Genomic DNA, 19,593 nt, shown 5'->3' with positions numbered 1-19,593 from the left:
GTCCAATAGAGTCGGAAACGACTGAGGACTGAGCATGTACATGACTTTATGAGTCATATGTTAGTTCAGCCAGAAACTACAGATTGCCCCCGAAAGGTGGATGCGTCTCTAGAACTACGTATAGAAGCGTAGGCATCTCTGGACATTCATTTCAACAATGCGTATGATTGATCTATATTCACAAACTGCTTTGGCTGCAATGTCTCACCAAACTGTTGGGTCTCCTAACTGATCTCTTTGCCTTCATCACACCGCTGTTTAATCCACCCTTCATTCCCACTGTGAGACAGATCTTTCTAAAGCTAAATCTGGCCCCCTTAGCCTGCAGTTTAATACCTTCTAATGGCACGCCCTTGTTGCCCCTAAGATAACATCCAGATTCCTTAGTGTGGCTTACAGGACCCCTCCTGGTCTGGCCCTTCACCACTTCACCTTCCATTTCTTCTTCCATATGCTCTCTACATCACCTGAACTGCTTGTAGGGATCAGAAAGTTTTATGCTGCTCACCCTTCCATTCACGTACACATCATTGCTGCCCAGAATGTCATTTCATCCTTATTGACTTTTTGAACTTTTTACCTATTTTTTGGGAAGTATTTCAAAAATCATCGCCTCTGTGAAGCTAGGTCTAACTTAGCAGGCAGTGGGGCATCCCCCCTTATAGATCCATCAGACTGTGTGTACTTCTGCTTGGCACCTGCCTCATTGCAATGCAGTTGTTTGGTTACTTCCCTGACTCCCCTCTCTCTAGACTGTGGCCAGAGGGTAGGACCATGTGTTAGTTAATTCAGAGTCCTAGCACATAGTGCAGTGGTTGGCACATAGCAAATACTGGTTAAAGAAAAAAGGAAGGGATAAAATGAAAGCTGTTGTTTTTCTTTTGAAGGAGGTCCTCTCACCATGTGGCTGCACCTGGCGGTCCTCGTGGGCCTCTTCTACCTCCTGCGCTGGTACCGGGAGAGGCAGGTGGTGAGCCACCTCCGGGACAAGTTCGTCTTCATCACGGGCTGCGACTCGGGCTTTGGGAACAAGCTGGCCAGGCAGCTGGACCTGCGAGGCCTGAGGGTCCTGGCTGGGTGTCTGACGGAGCAGGGGGCCAAGCAGCTGAGGAGCCAGACGTCAGACAGGCTGCAGACGGTGATCCTGGACGTCACCAAGACTGAGAGCATCGCTGCGGCCACCGAGTGGGTGAAGGAGCGTGTGGGGGACAGAGGTATGGGGAAGTGTTTTCTCCTTTCATTTACCCAGGCATGAAGACGTTAACATTTTATGTGCATATATATTACACATATATAAGCTCAAAAGCAGGGCTTGAAAGAATGGCTTTGTCCTTTGAGACAGCTGTGATCTTTGGCAGTGTTTCTTCCCTTAACAATGTTTGTATTGAAAAATGAACCCGGTAGATTTCAGGCCGTTATCTCACTTTGTAAGTGAAGTATTTACAACCACAATTCTTTTCTTCACAATTCTTTATGTTTGAAGAATTTTCAAGGGGTTCTTAAGAATTAGCTTCTTCTTCCCTTGGCTAGCATCTAAAATACAGACATTCCTAGAAGCCAGCCTTTGATCGTCTTCTTTTTTTAAAATAAAATTTCATTTTATTTTTTCTAATTAATAGACTGTATTCCTTAGAGCAATGATAGATTTACAGAAATGTTGGAAAGCACAGAGTTCCCATATGCAACCCCCCTCTTATAGTTTCTCCTATTATTGACATCTTGCATTGGTGTGGTACATTTATCACACTGATAAACTGATATTGATACATTAGCATTAATGAAAGTCTACAGTTTACATTAGGATCCACTTTGTGTTGTATGGTTCTATAGGTTTTGCCAAATGTGAAATATCCTGTATTTACCATTATAGGATGATGCAGAATACTTTCAGTGCCCTTAAAATCCTCTGGCTCCACGCATTCATCTCTTCTGCGCTCCCCACCTCCTCCCCAATCCTGGCAACTGTGCAGCGTTTTCCTCTTTCCATGTTATTTTTGTGCAGTCACTCCATCATGTCCGACTCTTTGCAGCCCCAGAGACTGCAGCACGCCAGGCTTCCCTCTCCTTCACCATCTCCCGGAGCTTGCTCAAACTCATGTCCATCGAGTCAGTGATGCCATCCGACCATCTCGTCCTCTGTCGTCCCCACTCTTTCCATAGTCTTGCCTTTTCTCAGATGTCACGCAGTCGGAATCATATTGGATGTAGCTTTTTAGACTGGCTTCTTTCATTTAACAATATGCGCTTAAGGTCCCTCTGTTTTTCTCTGACTTGAGTACTCATCTAATTTTATTACTGAATAATATTCCACTGTATGTACTACAGTTTGTTCATCCATTCACTTACTGAGAATATCTTGGTTGTTTTGAAGTTTTTGGCAGTTATGGATAAATCCTCTTTTCTAAAGTTCACTTTCTCTGAATATTATCCAAATCTTCTTTGATCCCCTTCTTCCTTCTCTACTTGTTTTATGATTCTTTAGGTCCTGATAATTGGACCTCCTAGATATCTGTTCATCCAATGAGTTCTAAAATAGTAATAAAATTATTTTTTTGGAATGAAGAATTTTTTTTTTTTAATTTGCTTTAAATTAGAAAACTGATTTTAAAATATTACTCCTACCTGAGGATGTTCTTGACTCCAGAGTCAGAAGTTATGGTTAGTTGTAGCCTCTGTGCTGTGTATAGTGGTTTATTTCTACTGTACTGCTACTATTATTGTTACTGTTTTCCCACCTGTTAGAGAATGTGCTCATCAAGGGCGTGGATCTTTCGTGACCATCACCGTATCCCCGTTTCTAACATATTGTCTGGTACATGGTAAGGGCTCAACAAGCGTTGAATGGATCTCATTTATGCATAGTTTAATCTATTACCTTTATGCCCTTGATTTCTAAATTATTTCTTGTTCATCACACCTGAATTTCCAACTACTTGCTGGCTTTCTCAACTGGAAATTCTATTGGAAGCTCAAACTCACCATGTCTGAGAGAGAACTCTTATTGTCTCATCTTAACCAAATCTGCTTTTCATTTTGGTCCTTGAGATTGATTCTTCTCCTCTCCCTCCAACCCCAGAACTCAAGACAGAAAGTTATTCTTTCAGTCCTTTGGAAGTACTTTCTGTCTCACCCTTAAAGTGATAATATAGCCATTTAATCCAGAAAGAGCCTTTTTATTAGACTCCCTTCCTTAGTGGGCCTTGGACTTCATTACCATCTAATTGTGTATATTTTTTGATGCTATAAATGCTAAAGTTCAATTCACATTGGTTGGCAAATTCCCTCAAATCTAAAGCTATCATTAGGGTTCTGTTTATCCTCCCTGGATCCCTGCCTTCTCTTTGTTTTTGGCTTAACCTTCTTTTATTTTCTTACTGATAGACATGTTTAAGGTTGAAAGAACATATTTTGATTTGTTTAAGATTGAAAAATGTATTTTTTCTAGCATTTTTAGCTGCTTTCAGCAGAAAGATTGACCAACGCAGCAGTCTGTCATTTTTGTCCAAAACCAAACTCCTCTTTGATTTTTATTGCTTCAGGGCTCTGGGGTCTGGTCAACAATGCAGGCGTTTTTCACTCACATGGCTGCGCTGAGTGGCTGAAGATGGAGACCTGCAGGGATACCCTTAGGGTGAACCTCATTGGTTTGATAGAGGTGACCCTGAGCATGCTTCCGCTGATAAGGAGAGCACAGGGGAGAATTGTCAATGTCTCCAGCATTCTGGGAAGAATTGCTTTCTTTGCAGCAGACTACTGTTGCTCCAAGTATGGAGTGGAAGCCTTCTCAGATGTCCTGAGGTAAGACTCTAAAGTTAAAACAGTCTAGAAGAGTGGGATGGGGAGGGAGATGGGAGGGAGGTGTGGGAAGGAGGGGACATGGCTGATTCTTTTTGATGTTTGTCAGAAAACCACAAAATTCTGTAAAGCAGTTATCCCTCAATTCAAAAACTAAAGTGGCAAAGAAACCCCCAAACAAACAAAAGCAACCACTGATCTCTTAAATATGTCTTAGTCACCACTACCTACTAGTCACTAGTCACTTTCACCTATGTTATCTAATTTCATCACTTCCAAAATCTGGTATGTTTACTAGATATGATTTATTAGATAATAATTAAATACTATTGTTTACTAGATATTGCTAGTCTGTTTTATACAGAAAGCCGAGGCTCAGATTTGGTATCTATTCAAAGTTCACCTGCAACTGCGATGATTTGGCAGACCCGTGTTTCGACTCCAAGTCCTTGTCTCCTGTCACCACACCACATTTTAACTCTCAAGATATATCCTTGATAAAATTTTATTTCTGAAGAGAGCATGACTGTCCTCTTTCCTCCTGTCCTCGTCTCTTCACGGCAACTCTTTCTGGTGCTCATCTGCTTCCAGTTAAATTATTTCATCCCTTTATTCTGTATATCTTCTCTTTATCTAATTGTTTCTTTTCTTTCCTATAACTTTAGTTTGCCACAACCCTCTAATGGCCCTGGCTCTACCTCCTGGCTTTTAAAAATACCTCATTTCAGCTTCCTGCTCCTCTATCAGCAATTCCTTCTTTATATAGTTCCCTTTGTATTTTAATTTCTGAGACAGAGAATCCTGTTGGGCCTGAGACCATTTTTTTTTGTGTTCCGTGTGACACAGCATGGTGTGATTTTTTTTTTGCACTTGCTATCTGTCAGGCACTGCTGTGGTTATTTTACATCTAATGAATCATTTAATTTTCATAGCAACCCAGTGAGGAAGAAGTTATTTTTATCCTTATTGTATGTCTAGGGAAACTGAGGCACAGCGGTTCAGTAATTTGCCACGGCCATCTCGCTAATAGCAGGCTGAGCCACTGTCCAGTCCTAAGAGGGCTCTCCTCCCATCAAGGACCCTTCCTGGTCCTGCCCGCTGTAGACATGAGGATGCAGTCACACGGTACAGAAGAGTGTGCACTCTCCTTTAGCAGAGGCTGACTCTAGGGGCAGCTTCTCTTAGAACCAAGCTACGAATATTACAGACACCATGAGTTAACTTCCTATGGCAGTTGTAAGAAGTTTCCACGAGTAATTTACGGAGCATGGTATCTTACAACAGCACACATTTATTCTCTCACAGTTCTGGAGTCTAGGAGTCTGAAATCAGCATCACTGGGCCAACGTCAGTTGTCGACAGGGCCGTGTTCTTCTGAAGGCTCTAGGAGAGAATCTGTTACTTGCCTCCTGCCTCTGGAGGCTGCTGGAATTCCTTGGCTTGTGGCCACATCAGCCTCTGCCTTTATGGTCACTTTGCCTTCTTTTCCTCTGCCTCTCTTATAAGGACAGTTGTGATTGCATTTAGGATGCCCCCAGGTCACCTGCCACAGTCTCCCTAGCTTAAGATCCTGAACTCAGTCAAACTTGCAGTCTTTGCCACATAAAGTAACATTTACAGGTTTCAGGGATTAGGACCTGATATGTTTGGGAGTCATTATTTAGCTTACCACATGCCATGACTGGTATATATCTAATACAATGTGCCTATCGTATTATCTGCTTAGGGAAGGAGTGGGCAAATAACCGAGGTGATTACATGAGTTGTTACTGTATGGAAGGCATCTTTCCTGGCTTCCTGCCTATCCAACATTTTGACCACCTCCATGGGGCCACGGCCTGTCAATTTATGACCGCTCATGACTCTTGGACTCCTTGAATCATTCCCAGGCCAAGAGCGAAGACATGCCCTTCCAACCTTTAAATCATTATTTAGTTCCTTTAGGAAATTCCAGCTTTCCTTAATTATGCTAAGGATAAACAGACAAAGGAAGTTTTGTCCCCCATTTGAGTTAGAGTTTTAAAGGGGATGGTGATGTGGTATGTTGGCAATGTATGAGAAAGCTGCACGGGGAAGTGAAATGCAAAGGGCCAAAGCACCCCTGGCTTGCCTAGCCCCTCCTTCTGCTCCAGTGCACACTGGCACCTGGAGAGTCATTTTCTGAAGCTCTAACTTGAATGGTTTTAGGCTTTGGATTGATAAGGGAGGGTTTTCCTTTAGAGCAGTGGTTCTTAACTTCTAGCATGCCTCAGAGTCACCTGGAAGGCTACTTTGGAGAGATTGTCGGTTCTTACCCCCAGAGTTTCTGATTTAGTAAATTTAGACTTGGACTCAGTAATCTGCATTCTCAGTGCTTCATTCCTAGATGCTGAATCTATTGATCTGTGGTCCACACTTTGAGAACCATTCATTGCTTTAGAGGATCATGATGCTTTGTGTTTTATTTTCTTATGAAACACTGCTCCAAACATTTCTCCTCGACATCAGCTTGGGTTTCATCTTCTCTAGCAAGGTGCTCCAACATCTAGAGCAGGGAGCACCCCTCATCACTGTCCCGGAGCCCTGAAAGCATACCTCACAGGGTGTACAATGCCGTCTTACTTCACTCGGTGAAGGCAGCACTTCGCGTAGTGCCTGATACACACACAGCCCCCTGATGAATATTTTTGGAAATGTTTTTTGAACTAAGCCGAATATTCTGGAGTGACCAGTGACTTGTCAATTTAATGCCCACGTCATATTCCACTAATGGTCTCTTGCAGTCTTTGAACACACTGTATCTTTTCACAGCCCCCTGCTTCTGTGTGTGCAATTCCATCAGTATGGTATTCCACTCCACTCTTTCTTCACTTGGAAATTTCCTCTTTATCCTTGGAGGCTCAACTGAAACATTTTCTCCTTACTGAAGCCTTTTTTGACTCCCTCAGAAAATCTACATCCTCTTTTCTACTTATGTAGCCCCCTGAATTGGAGAAGGCAATGGCACCCCTCTCCAGTACTCTTGCCTCGAGAATCCCATGGATGGAGGAGCCTGGTAGGCTGCAGTCTATGTGGTTTCGAAGAGTTGGACATGACTGAGCGACTTCACTTTCACCTTTCACTTTCATGCTTTGGAGGAGGAAATGGCAACCCACTCCAGTATTTTTGCCTAGAGAAACCCAGGGACGGTGGAGTCTGGTGGACTGCCGTCTATGGGGTCGACAGAGTCCGACACGACTAAAGTGACCTAGCAGCAGCAGCAGCCCCCTGAATACCTTGCCTTTATAATTCTTTTGACTTGTATTGCAATTATTTGCTTATTTATCAGACTCACTCACTGTGGGCTTTTCAGGGGTGGTGAGCAGAGTCTTAATTTACTGAAATTGTGCATGCAAAACACTTAGCCTGGTAGATACCATAAAAACATTAATTTTCCTTATTATTCCTCGTATTCTTCATTTTTCCAGTGTATAGCACATGGTCGAAAGTAAACAACTCTGTTAAATAAATGGATGTGGAATTGAATGGTTATGGTAGTTTGTGCAATCATATCCCAATTATTGCACCTAGGGATGTGTAAAATTTTATTTTATTCCCCTCCATTTCTTTATCCTTTAAAATATTCAGCAAAGGTGTTTTTATAACTATTTTGTTTTGTTTTCTCCCTGAAAGCATTGAAATTGTGATATCTGTCGATCAGAGGAGTTAACTTGAAGATTTCCTTTTTTTCCCCTAGGCGTGAGCTTCAACATTTTGGGGTGAAAGTCAGTATGGTTGAACCTGGCAGCTTCAGAACAGCAATGACAGATATGCAGAAGTTCTTAGAGACAATGAAACAAACCTGGAATGAATCCCCTGCGCATATTAAGGAGACCTACGGACAGAAGTTTTTTGATGCCTGTGAGCTTTTCTTTTAATGGCATGATGGATAATCTTGCCTGAAAAGGGCAAAGGCGGTTGGTCAAGAGTGATTGGGAGATCTTCTAAGAATAAATCACCTTCCATAAAGCCTTCCCAAGACAAGAGGGAAGGTTCAGGAAGGTCCCAGTGCCTTCGTAGTTGGTGTGGTGATGGCTGCTTGGCTGGGGAAGAGGCCGTACAAGCAGCCTCAATCCAGAGTTTGCCCTGCCTTGTCACCTATGGGCCGGGACCCCGGAGCACCAGGGAGGTCTTATGTGGCTGGAGGCGTGGAGCCTCTGGATTTTGTGAGGGGGTGCCCCTCCACAAATTGAAGGGGCTGGTGCGGGAGGCCTGCTTAGCTGAGCATTCAGTATTATCTGCTCTTTGGGTAGCAGCCTAGCCACGAACTCCACATTTTATAATGAGAGGCCGGAGGGTGCATGTCGGTGGGGAGAGGTAAGTGGGTCAGGACAGGATTTCCAGGGCGCAGTCGGCCACTGCCAGAGGCTGGGCCTCATGTGCAGGCCGTGGGGGTTTTGCAAGAGTGAGAAGGTTCATTTCATGGCATGGAGGAGGATTGGTTTTGGGGGAAGGGGGAGGGCGGTCCTTTAAGTAGAAGGAAGTCATGCACACTAGTGTGGGGTGCACCTTCATTGGGAAGGGGTACATTTTCTTCACATAAAGAATTTAGCAGCTTGCCAAGGCCAAAGGGAGCAGCTCTCTTTTCCCGTTCGCAGAAAGGCCCTGGGCAGGTAGCCATAGCCCTGGCCTTGACTCTGGGTGATGTCTCAGTGCAGAGAAGGAGAAGGGGAATGTGCACATGGAAGACTCCTGACCTACAGCCCTGTCTTCTGGGCACATCAGGCTTAGGAGGGAGACTCCACAGAGGGGGAAATTGGATCAGGGAAAGGCTGGTGGAAAACTTCCTGAGCCTCTCAGAATACAAAGCTAGGCATCTACGATTCTTAACAAGTCAGGCGGCCAGGGGCTCTTCTGAGCTCTTCTCTACCTAAACTTTTGAACTCTTAGAGAATTTGTCTCCCCTTGTGGGTACACATATTTGACAATAGAAATCAAAGGAAAAGAGAATTTACTAAGAAGTGGTTTTATGTAAAAGGAGGGATATATGTATCTAATGATTTAAAGGAGTTGAAATTGTTCATCTATTTGTCTCTAGATCAGAATAATTTAGATCAGTGCCATCCAATAGATATATGAGAACCATATATATAATCTTAAATTTTCCAGTAGACACTTTTTAAAAAGAAAAAAAAAATGGTCAAATTAATTTAAATACATTTTACTTTAACCCCATATATGTATCCAAAATACTATCATTTAGCATTTATTATCAATATAAAAGTTATTGCTAAGATATTTTATATTTTTTTCCCTATTAGTCTTTGAAAATTGATGTGTAGTTTACACTTAGAGCACATCTCTTAGAGATCCCATGGACTACAGCCCACCAGGCTCCCCCATCCGTGGGATTTTCCATGGATTTGCTCCCTCCATGGGGCAAGAGTACTGGAGTGGGGTGCCATTTTCTTCTCCAGGGGATCTTCCCAATCCAGCGATCGAACCCAGGTCTCCTGCATTGCAGGCAGACTCTTTACCGTCTGAGCCACCAGGGAATCCGTAAACAATAAGATTGCTACCCACCATTTTAAACAATAAGATTGGTAACCACCATTTTTCTTTTTGTTTACAGATCACGACATCATGAAACAAGGGATGATGGGTTGTAGCACAAACCTAAACCTGGTCACCGACTGCATGGAACACGCTCTGACATCTGTGCATCCGCGCACTCGATACTCAGCTGGCTGGGATGCTCAGTTTTTCTTTGTCCCTCTATCTTATTTACCTACATCCCTGGCAGACTACATATTGACTAGATCTTGGCCCAAACCAGCCCAGGCAGTCTAAAGAAAAATGATTTGATGGCCGTTGAAATGAAGACAAAAATCTGCAATTGATGGTGTCTCCTAATGCATGCTGATCCTAATGCATTATCTGTAATTTTTCTAGCAATCCAGTTTCTTGCTTAAATTCATTTATCTGACAGCATCAGAGGACCAACATGTTAATGTTATAGATAATCAAAACTTACTCCCTTTAGGTGCTAAATCTGTACTATTTTAGTCATTTTTGGATGACAATATTTCCAAAATGCATCAATCTTCCTTGACTTGTTAGAGTATACTAAAAAGTTTAGCTTGCTTTGATGCTATTTCTTTATGTAAGTGAATAGCTGTTCTGTGCTGTGATCAGCTGTTACTCAGGGATTATTGAGAATTGTGGGTCTGTTAATTCTTACTTGAAATGGGTCTGTACTTTGGTACTTTTAATAAGTGATTAATTTCGTCTTCTTCCTATTAGCCAGCTGTTTTTGGATTTTCTCCTTTATTTAAAGAGAACTGATTACTAATTTTTAAAAATTTAAAAGTAATGTAGTTATTAATTTAATATAGTTAAATTTAAAAGTAATATATGCTTAGTTAAAAATTCAGTTATTACTCAAATGCTTAAAAATGAAAATATAATTGTTTCCCACCTGCATTGCTGTTCCTCAGAGATGAGTGCTTTTGACTTCAGGTATTTCTTCTGGTATATATCACTGTATTTTTTAATAATATACTTGATACCGTTATTTCTTGCTTTATTAATTTTAGACATTTTTGATTAATTTCCTGTTAGGATAAATAAGAATTACCTCTTTTTTTTTTTCTTGAGAATTTAGCTCTTTACACCACTTTCCTGACCATTTGTTTTATTTCCATACTTCTTTCTTTTTTCTTAAATTTATTTTTTATTGAAGTATAGTTGTATTACAATGTATTAATTACTGCTGTTCAGCAAAGTGACTCAGTTATTATATATATATTTTTTCTTTTTCATGTTCTTTTCCATTATGGTTTATCACAGGATATTGAATGTAGTTCCCTCTGCTGTACAGTATGATTTTGCATGTTTTCAACAGAGGATTGGATAAATACAATGGAATATTACTTAGCCATAAATGGTACGCATATATATATAATGGAATATTACTCAGCCATAAAAAGAGTGAAATAATGCCATTTGCAACAACACTGATGAACCTAGAGATTATCATATTGAGTGAAGTAAGTCAGACAGAGAAAGACAAATATGATATTATTTATATGTGAAATCTAAAAAAAAGGTGCACTTGTAAATCCATGGCTGATTCGTGTCAATGTATGACAAAAACCACTACAATTTTGTAAAGTAATTAGTCTCCAACTAATAAAAATAAGTGGAAAAAAAATTAAGAAAAGGTACAAATGAACTTACCTACAAAACGGAAATGGAGTTACAGTTGTGGAGAATAATCTTAAGGTTACAAGGGGGTGAGGGAGGGAGGGACAATTGAGAAGAATGAGACTGACAGATGGTCAGTCCTACACATAGAAAGGAGAGCGAATGAGGACTAAGTGGCACAGGGAGCCCTGCTCAATCCTCCTGTGATGTCCCACGTGGGAAAAGAATCTAGAACAGTGGGTATCTGTGCATGTGTCACAGGTGCACCTTGCTGTGCATCTGAAACTAAAATAATGCTGTGGATCAGCTCTACTGCAGCAACAATTTTAAAAGATCTTTTCCGAGTCGGGCAGTTTTGGAGAGGATGCTGTGCTGTGCTAAGCTGCTCAGTCGTGTCTGACACTGTGACCCCAAGGGCTGGATGGAACTCAGGTCTCCCACACTGCAGGCAGATTCTTTACTGTCTGGGCCACGAGGGAAGACCAAGAATGCTGTGGGTAGCCTATCCCTTCTCCAGGGGATCTGCCTGACTTAGGAATCGAACCAGGGTCTCTGCATTGCAGGCGAAGTCTTTACTGTCTGGGCCACTGGGGAAGAGTACAGGCCAGTTATGCAAAGTGTCCCCCAGTTTGGATTGTGTGATCCAGTCTCATGGTCAGATCCAGGTTATGCCTTTTAGCAGAAATGACATAGAAGTGCATCACTGTGTCCCTCTCAGTGCCTCCCATCAGTAGGCACACAGATAAGTTTATCTCAGTACTGGTGACGTTAAGTCTGAACCCTTGGTGAAAGTAGTCTGCCATGTTTCTCCACTATAAAGCTAATTTTTCCCCTATGTAATTAATAAGTAATTTTTGTACACTAATAAAAATGTTAAAAATGTCATACAGCTTGGAGATTTCACAGCAAATATAAACACCTAATATGTGTACAAAAGAGTAAAAGTAAAAACAATGATCAAAAGATCATGATCTTGATATTTCAGAAACACAGAAAGTTATCACCAAACACCTTTTGAGTTTTGGCACAGTTTTTACATTGTATTTTCCATTAAAAGAAATGCTTATGTTGAAAAAAAAAAAGTAATTTTTCAGGATATTTCAACATTATATAAATGTCCCAGTCCTCATCAAATTTTTATCTGCTCATTTTAGAATTATTTATAATTCTTTTAAAATCAGGTCTTACTATGCTGGTTGCAAATGGTGATTTTTTTAGCTCCATCCTTTCATCTATGTTTACAAGTTGAAATTCCATTCCCTTTATTTTTTATTTATTGTAAGAATGGATTCATGGATTCTTATTTTATTCAATTAGTTATAGACTTTTTATGTCATAATATGTTTCATATTTTTATAACTCCTATATCCATATCACTTAAAAAAAGCAATCTACTTGTTGGAGTTCAATATTTACTTGTGATTTTTTTTTGTTTTTAAACTGAAAATATATTTAGAACTTCTAAATATTTGGTTATTTTTCCTTCCCATTCAATGTTGTTTACTATTCATTTGGGGCTTCCCTGGTGGCTCAGATAGTAAAGAATCTGTCTGCAATGAGGGAGACCTGGGTTTGATCCCTGGGTTGGCAAGATCCTCTGGAGAAGGTAACTGGCTACCCACTCCAGTATTCTGGCCAGGAGAATTCCATGGACTGTGTAGTCCATGGGGTTGCAAACAGCTGGACACCATGGAGTGATTTTCACTTTCGCTTTTTCATTATTCATTTGAAGTATAATTTGGCTTATTCTTTTCCTGTTAGTATTTAATTGGGCATCTTCCCCCACTCCTGCATCCTTATCGATATAATTTTATTTTTTGAATCCATAAAACATTAACATGATTCTAAGGTCGAACCTGAATTATTTTGAAGAAATCTCAGATATCATAGAGAGACTTAAAATGTTACCATTTGTAATAGCAACAACAAAAATTTAAGGTACCTAGGAATAAATTTAACAAAAGAAGTATAATATCTTCACATAGAAAATTATAAAATTTTATTGTAAGACATTAAAGAAAGTCTTTGTAAGTGTAGAAAGATACAATATTCAGGAACAGGAATTTTTGAACATCAGGAAAAGGTATAGGTGTATCAACTTTCCCACAAATAATTTATGAGTTCAATGTGCTTCCAGTCCAGTCAAAATTCCAACAGCATTTTATTCAAATTGGTAAGCGTGTTTTTAAATTTAACTGGAAGAGCAGAAAAGCATGCAGAACCACGAGGATTTTGGTGAACAAGGTGAGGAAAACTTGCCGCCCCAAGCATTAAGATTTGATATAAAACAGTAATAATGTACACAAAGCAAAGACAGACAAATCGATGTGAAGAACAGAGTGAGGAGCTGAAGCACATGTGAAAACTCGGCATGACAGCAGTATCATAACGAGGTAGCGGAGAAACGATTCAGGGACGGTGGTAAAATAACAGCTTTTTCTTAAAGAATACATTAAAATTAGATCCCCACCCCACATACAATAATGAATTCCAGAGGAACCAATACCTAAATGTGAAAAGTCAAATTTTAAAACTGTCAAAACCTTGAGAATATATTATGTTTTTAGGATAGGAAAGGCTTTTTATATAAGATAGACACACAAAAGCACAATCATAAAAGGAAGAGCATCAAGTCTGCCTATAGTTAAAATTCTTCCCAGGTGGCACTATTGGTAAAGAACTTGCCTGCCGGCCCTAAGATGGCAGAGGAATAGGACGGGGAGACCACTTTCTCCCCCACAAATTCATCGAAAGAACATTTGAACACTGAGCAGATTCCCCAAAACCACTTCTGATGCTGGCAGAAGACATCAGGCATCCGGAAAGGCAGTCCATTGTCTTCAAAAGGAGATGTTTTATCATCAGTGCTATATGGATGGAGAAGTCTTGAGGCTACTGTAAGAGCAAGACTGAAAACAAGAGGCAGAAGGCTTAGGTCCAAATACTGAGACCAGAGAACTCCTGACTCCAGGGAACATTAATCGATAGAAGCTCATCAAATGCCTCTATACCTAAACTGAGACCAAACACCACCCAAGGGCCGACAAACTTCAGAGCAAGACACACCAGGCTAATCCTCCAGCAACACAGGAACATAACCCTGTGCTTCAATATACAGGCTGCCCAAGGTCACACCAAGTCCATTGACATCTCAAAACTTATTAGTGGACACTTCATTGCACTCCAGAGAGAAGAAATCCAGCTCCACCCACCAGAACACCGACACAAGCTTCCCTAACCAGGAAACCTTGACAAGCCACCCATCCAACCCCACCCACAGCGAGGAATCTCCATAATAAAGAGGAACCACCAACTGCCAGGATACAGAAAGGCCACCCCAAACACAGCAATCTAAACAAGATGAAAAGGCACAGAAATACTCAGAAGGTAAAGGAACTGGATAAATACCCACCAAACCACACAAAAGAGGAGGAGATAGGGAATCTACCTGATAAAGAATTCCAAATAGTGATGGTGAAAATGATCCAAAATCTTGAAAACAAAATGGAGTTACAGATAAATAACCTGAGGACAAGGATCAAGAAAATGCAAGAAAGTTTTAACAAAGACGTAGAAGAAATAAAAAAGAGTCAGTATATAATGAATAATGCAATAAATGAGATAAAAAACACTCTGGAGAGAACCAACAGTAGAATAACAGGGGCAGAAGATGGGGTAAGTGAGGTAGAAGATAAAATGGTAGAAATAAGTGAAACAGACAGGAAAAAAGAAAAAAAAATTAAAAGAAATTAGGACAATCTCAGAGACCTCTGGGACAATGTGAAACGCCCCATATTCAAATCATAGGAGTCCCAGAAGAAGAAGACAAAAAGAAAGGCCATGAGAAAATACTTGAGGAGATAATAGTTGAAAAGTTCCCTAAAATGGGGAAGAAAATAGCCACCCAAATCCAAGAAACCCAGAGAGTATCAAACAGGATAAACTCAAAGAAAAACACTCAAGGCACATATTAATCAAATTAACAAAGATGAAACACAAAGAACAAATATTAAAAACAGCAAGGGAAAAACAACAATTAACCCACAAGGAGATCCCCATAAGGATAACAGCTGATATTTCAATAAAAACTCTTCAAGTCAGAAGGGAATGGAAGGACATACTTAAAGTGATCAAAGAGAAAAACCTACAGCCCAGATTACTGTACCCAGCAAGGATCTCATTCAAATATGAAGGAGAAATCAAAAGCTTTACAGACAAGCAAAAGCTGAGAGAATTCAGCAGCACCAAACCAGCTTTCCAACAAATGCTAAAGGATCTCTTCTAGACAGGAAACTCAGAAAGGGTGTATAAACTCGAACCCAAACCAATAAATTAAATGGCAATGGGCTCACACTTATCAATAATTACCTTAAATGTAAATGGGTTGAATGTCTCAACCAAAAGACATAGACTGGCTGAATGGGTACAAAAACAAGACCCTTATATATGCTGTCTACAAGAGAGCCACCTCAAAACAAGGGACACATACAGACTGAAAGTGAAGGGCTGGAAAAAGATAGTCCCTGCAAATAGAGAACAAAAGAAACAGGAGAAGCAATACTCATATCAGATAACATAGACTTTAAAAGAAAGGCTGTGAAAAGAGACAAAGATGGACACTATATAATGATCAAAAGATAAATCCAAGAAGAAGATATAACAATTATAAATACATATGCACCCAACACAGGAGCACCACAATATGTAAGACAAATGCGACCAAGTATGAAAGGGGAAATTAACAATAATTCAATAATAGTGGGAGACTTTAATACCCCACTCACACCTATGGATAGATCAACTAAACAGAAAATTAACAAGGAAACACAGACTTTAAATGATACAATAGACCAGTTAGACCTAATTGATATCTATAGGACATTTCACTCCCAAACAACAAATTTCACCTTTTTCTCAAGCACACACGGAACCTTCTCCAGGATAGATCACATCCTGGGCCATAAATCTAGCCTTGGTAAATTAAAAAAAATTGAATTCATTTCAAGTATCTTTTCTGACCACAATGCAGTAAGAGTAAATGTCAATTACAGGACAGAAACTATTAAAAATTCCAACATATGGAGGCTGAACAACATGCTGCTGAATAACCAACAAATCACAGAAGAAATAAAGAAAGAAATAAAAATATGCATAGAAATGAATGAAAATGAAAACATAACAACCCAAAACCTATGGGACATGGTAAAAGCAGTGCTAAGGGGAAGGTTCATAGCAATATAGGCTTACCTCAAGAAACAAGAAGAAAGTCAAATAAATAACCCAACTCTAAACCTAAAGCGACTAGAAAAGGAAGAAATGAAGAACCCCAGGGTTAGTAGAAGGAAAAAAATCTTAAAAATTAGGGCAGAAATAAATGCAAAAGAAACAAAAGAGACCATAGCAAAAATCAACACAGCCAAAAGCTAGTTCTTTGAGAAGATAAATACAATTGACAAACCATTAGCCAAACTCATCAAGAAACAAAGGGAGAAAAATCAAATCAATAAAATTAGAAATGAAAATGGAGAGATCACAACAGACAACAAAGAAATACAAAGGATCATAAGAGACTCTTATCAGCAACTATATGCCAATAAAATGGACAACTTGGAAGAAATGGACAAATTCTTAGAAAAGTACAACTTTCCAAAACTGAACCAGGAAGAAACGGAAAATCTTAACAGACCCATCATAAGCATGGAAATTGAAACCGTAATCCGAAATCTTCAAGCAAACAAAACCCCAGGACAAGATGGCTTCACAGCTGAATTCTACCAAAAATTTAGAGAAGAACTAACACCTATCCTACTCAAACTATTCCAGAAAATTTCAGAGAAAGGTAAACTTACAAACTCATTCTATGAGGCCACCATCACCCTAATTCCAAAATCTGACAAAGATGCCACAAAAAAAGAAAACTACAGGCCAATATCACTGATGAACATAGAAGCAAAAATCCTTATCAAAATTCTAGGAAACAGAATCCAACAACATACTAAAAAGATCATACATCATGACCAAGTGTGCTTTATCCCAGGGATGCAAGCATTCTTCAATATCCACAAATCAATCAACATAATACATCACATTAACAAATTGAATAATAAAAACCATATGATTATCTCAATAGATGCAGAGAAAGCCTTTGACAAAATTCAACATCCATTTATGATTAAAAACCCTCCAGAAAGCAGGCATAGAAGGAACATACCTCAAAATAGTAAAAGCTATATATGACAAACCCACAGCAAAAATTATCCTCAGTGGTGAAAAATTGAAAGCATTTTCCCTGAAGTCAGGAACAAGACAAAGGTGCCCACTCTCACCACTACTATTCAACATAGTTTTGGAAGCTTTGGCCACAGCAATCAGAGCAGAAGAAGAAATAAAAGGAATCCAGATTGGAAAAGAAGAAGTAAAACTCTCACTGTTTGCAGATGACATGATCCTCTACATAGAAAACCCTAAAGACTCCACCAGAAATTACTAGAGCTAATCAATGAATATAGTAAAGTTGCAGGATGTAAAATCAACACACAGAAATCCCTTGCATTCCTATACACTAACAATGAGAAAACAGAAAGAGAAATTAAGGAAAGAATTCCATTCTCCATTACAACGAAAAGAATAAAATATTTAGGGATATATCTACCTAAAGAAACAAAAGACCTATATATAGAAAACTATAAAACACTGATGAAAGAAATCAAAGAGGGCAGAAATTGATGGGGAAATATACTGTGTTTTGGATCAGAAGAATCAATATAGTGAAAATGAGTATACTACTCAAAGCAATCTATAAATTCAATGCAATCCCTGTCAAGCTAACAATGGTATTTTTCAGAGAACTGGAAAATAACCTCACAATTTGTATGCAAATACAAAAAACCTTGAATAGCCAAAGCAATATTGAGAAAGAAGAATAGAACGGGAGAAATCAACATGCTTGACTTCAGGCTCTACTACAAAGCCACAGTCATCAAGACAGTATGGTACTGGCACAAAGACAGAAATATAGATCAATGGAACAAAATAGAAAGCGCAGAGATAAATCCATGCACCTATGGACACCTTATGCTGGGACCCTGATGCTGGGAAAGATTGAAAGCGGGAGAGGGGGACGACAGAGGATGAGACGGTTGGATGGCATCACTGACTCAATGGACATGAGCTTGAGTAACCTCCAGGATTGGTGATGGACAAGAAAGCCTGGCGTGCTACAGCCCATGGGGTTGAAAAGAGTCAGAGACGACTAAACGACAGAATGGAACTTACTGAATCCTTATGGACTGTAAGACGCTAGGCTCCTTTGTCCATGGGATTCTCCAGGCAAGAATACTGGAGTGGGTTGCCATTCCTTTCCCCAGGGAGTCTTCCCAATCCAGGGACTGAACCTGGGTCTCCTACATCTCCTGCATCGGGCAGGTGGGTTCTTTACCTGCACCACCTGGGAAGCCCCCATGCTCGTGTGTAGTAACAGTTTAAAAAAAATGTTGAGTGTAAATAATAAACTTTTTTTCAATATAGAGTAGTTATTTTAATCTACTTCTATATATTCTCGTTTTAGTGTATACTGTTGGAAATTTTAGTGAGGCCAAAGATTGTTTTAAAAAATTTGTTCAAGTTGATCATTGACAGACGGACTTTTCTGTCTTGTCAACTGATTGAGGAGTAGAATATTTAGAGGGCACCAGCATTATAAAATAGCTTAGTCCCTGGGAAGGAAAACATCAGTAAATATGTCAATAAAATGTGGATCTCTAGGACCTTGCCTAAGTTATTTAATAACCCAGTAGTTATTAAATAAATACTTGCTGAATGAAACAAATATAGGAAATATAAAATTATGTGAAAATTAAAGGCTTTTTTTCTGATGCTTTGGGAGGGAGATTTTCTTGAGAAGTTAGCAATTCTAGCAGCAAGAGTCAGAATTTAAATTGTTGACTGGACACAGAAGAGTAAGATCTCTCTATGCTTGGTTAGGAGTCTTCCCCCATGGACCACACTATTGAGTAATGTTGGAAGCCTCGGAACATTAATTTAGATCTGGTGGACAGGGTAAAAAAAACAGTGATGTTCCAGGAAATGGCTTCAGCAAAATCTATAAATCATTAACTTCTTATCTACATGGAAGGCTCTGTCTGAGACACATACATTATTAAGTCAAAGACAGGGTCGCATGTATAGTGTTGGGAAGAGGAAAAGTTGTCTTACCCTTCCCTTCTTTGGATCTTTTCCACTGATCAAATAATTAAAATGATATGAGACATATTAACTGAAGAAAATTGAATTGAATTTTATATGTGTGAGAATCCCACAGGCATGAGAGGTTCAGAGACAGAAAGGTAAAATGAGATATGTTTGCCATCCTGAGCTAAGGAATGGAATAGGGCCTTGGGGCTTCCAAGGACAAGAGAGTTATTAATAGTACACAAGAGCAGCCGATGTTAGTAATTAGAGGTTTGCTTGGCCACATATATGGGGTTACTTAGATAAAAGCTATATCTGGTAGGGACTTCGCTGGTGGTCCAGTGGTTAAGACTCTGAGCTTCTACTGCAGGGGGACACGGATTCCATCCCTGGTTGGGGAGCGAAGGTCTTGTATGCCATGTGGTATGGGCAAAAGATGAAAAA

At 39.7% G+C, this 19,593-nt stretch overlaps 1 protein-coding gene across 1 annotated transcript; it reads left to right on the top strand.

Annotated features, from left to right (window-relative positions):
* Positions 1–895: 895 nt before the first annotated feature.
* On the top strand, positions 896–10,263 carry LOC136167312 (17-beta-hydroxysteroid dehydrogenase type 6-like). Its single transcript, XM_065934861.1, has 4 exons — positions 896–1,214; positions 3,540–3,798; positions 7,511–7,674; positions 9,386–10,263. Exons 1-4 carry the CDS (start codon positions 902–904, stop codon positions 9,601–9,603), a joined length of 954 nt encoding a protein of 317 aa, XP_065790933.1. The 5' UTR covers positions 896–901; the 3' UTR covers positions 9,604–10,263.
* The last annotated feature ends 9,330 nt before the right edge of the window (positions 10,264–19,593 follow it).

Source organism: Muntiacus reevesi, chromosome 4 (genome assembly GCF_963930625.1).
Source record: "Muntiacus reevesi chromosome 4, mMunRee1.1, whole genome shotgun sequence".
Classification (NCBI taxonomy): Eukaryota; Metazoa; Chordata; class Mammalia; order Artiodactyla; family Cervidae; genus Muntiacus; species Muntiacus reevesi.
The sequence above is the reverse complement of the archived record's forward strand: the minus strand, read 5'-3'. Positions and strand labels throughout refer to the sequence as shown.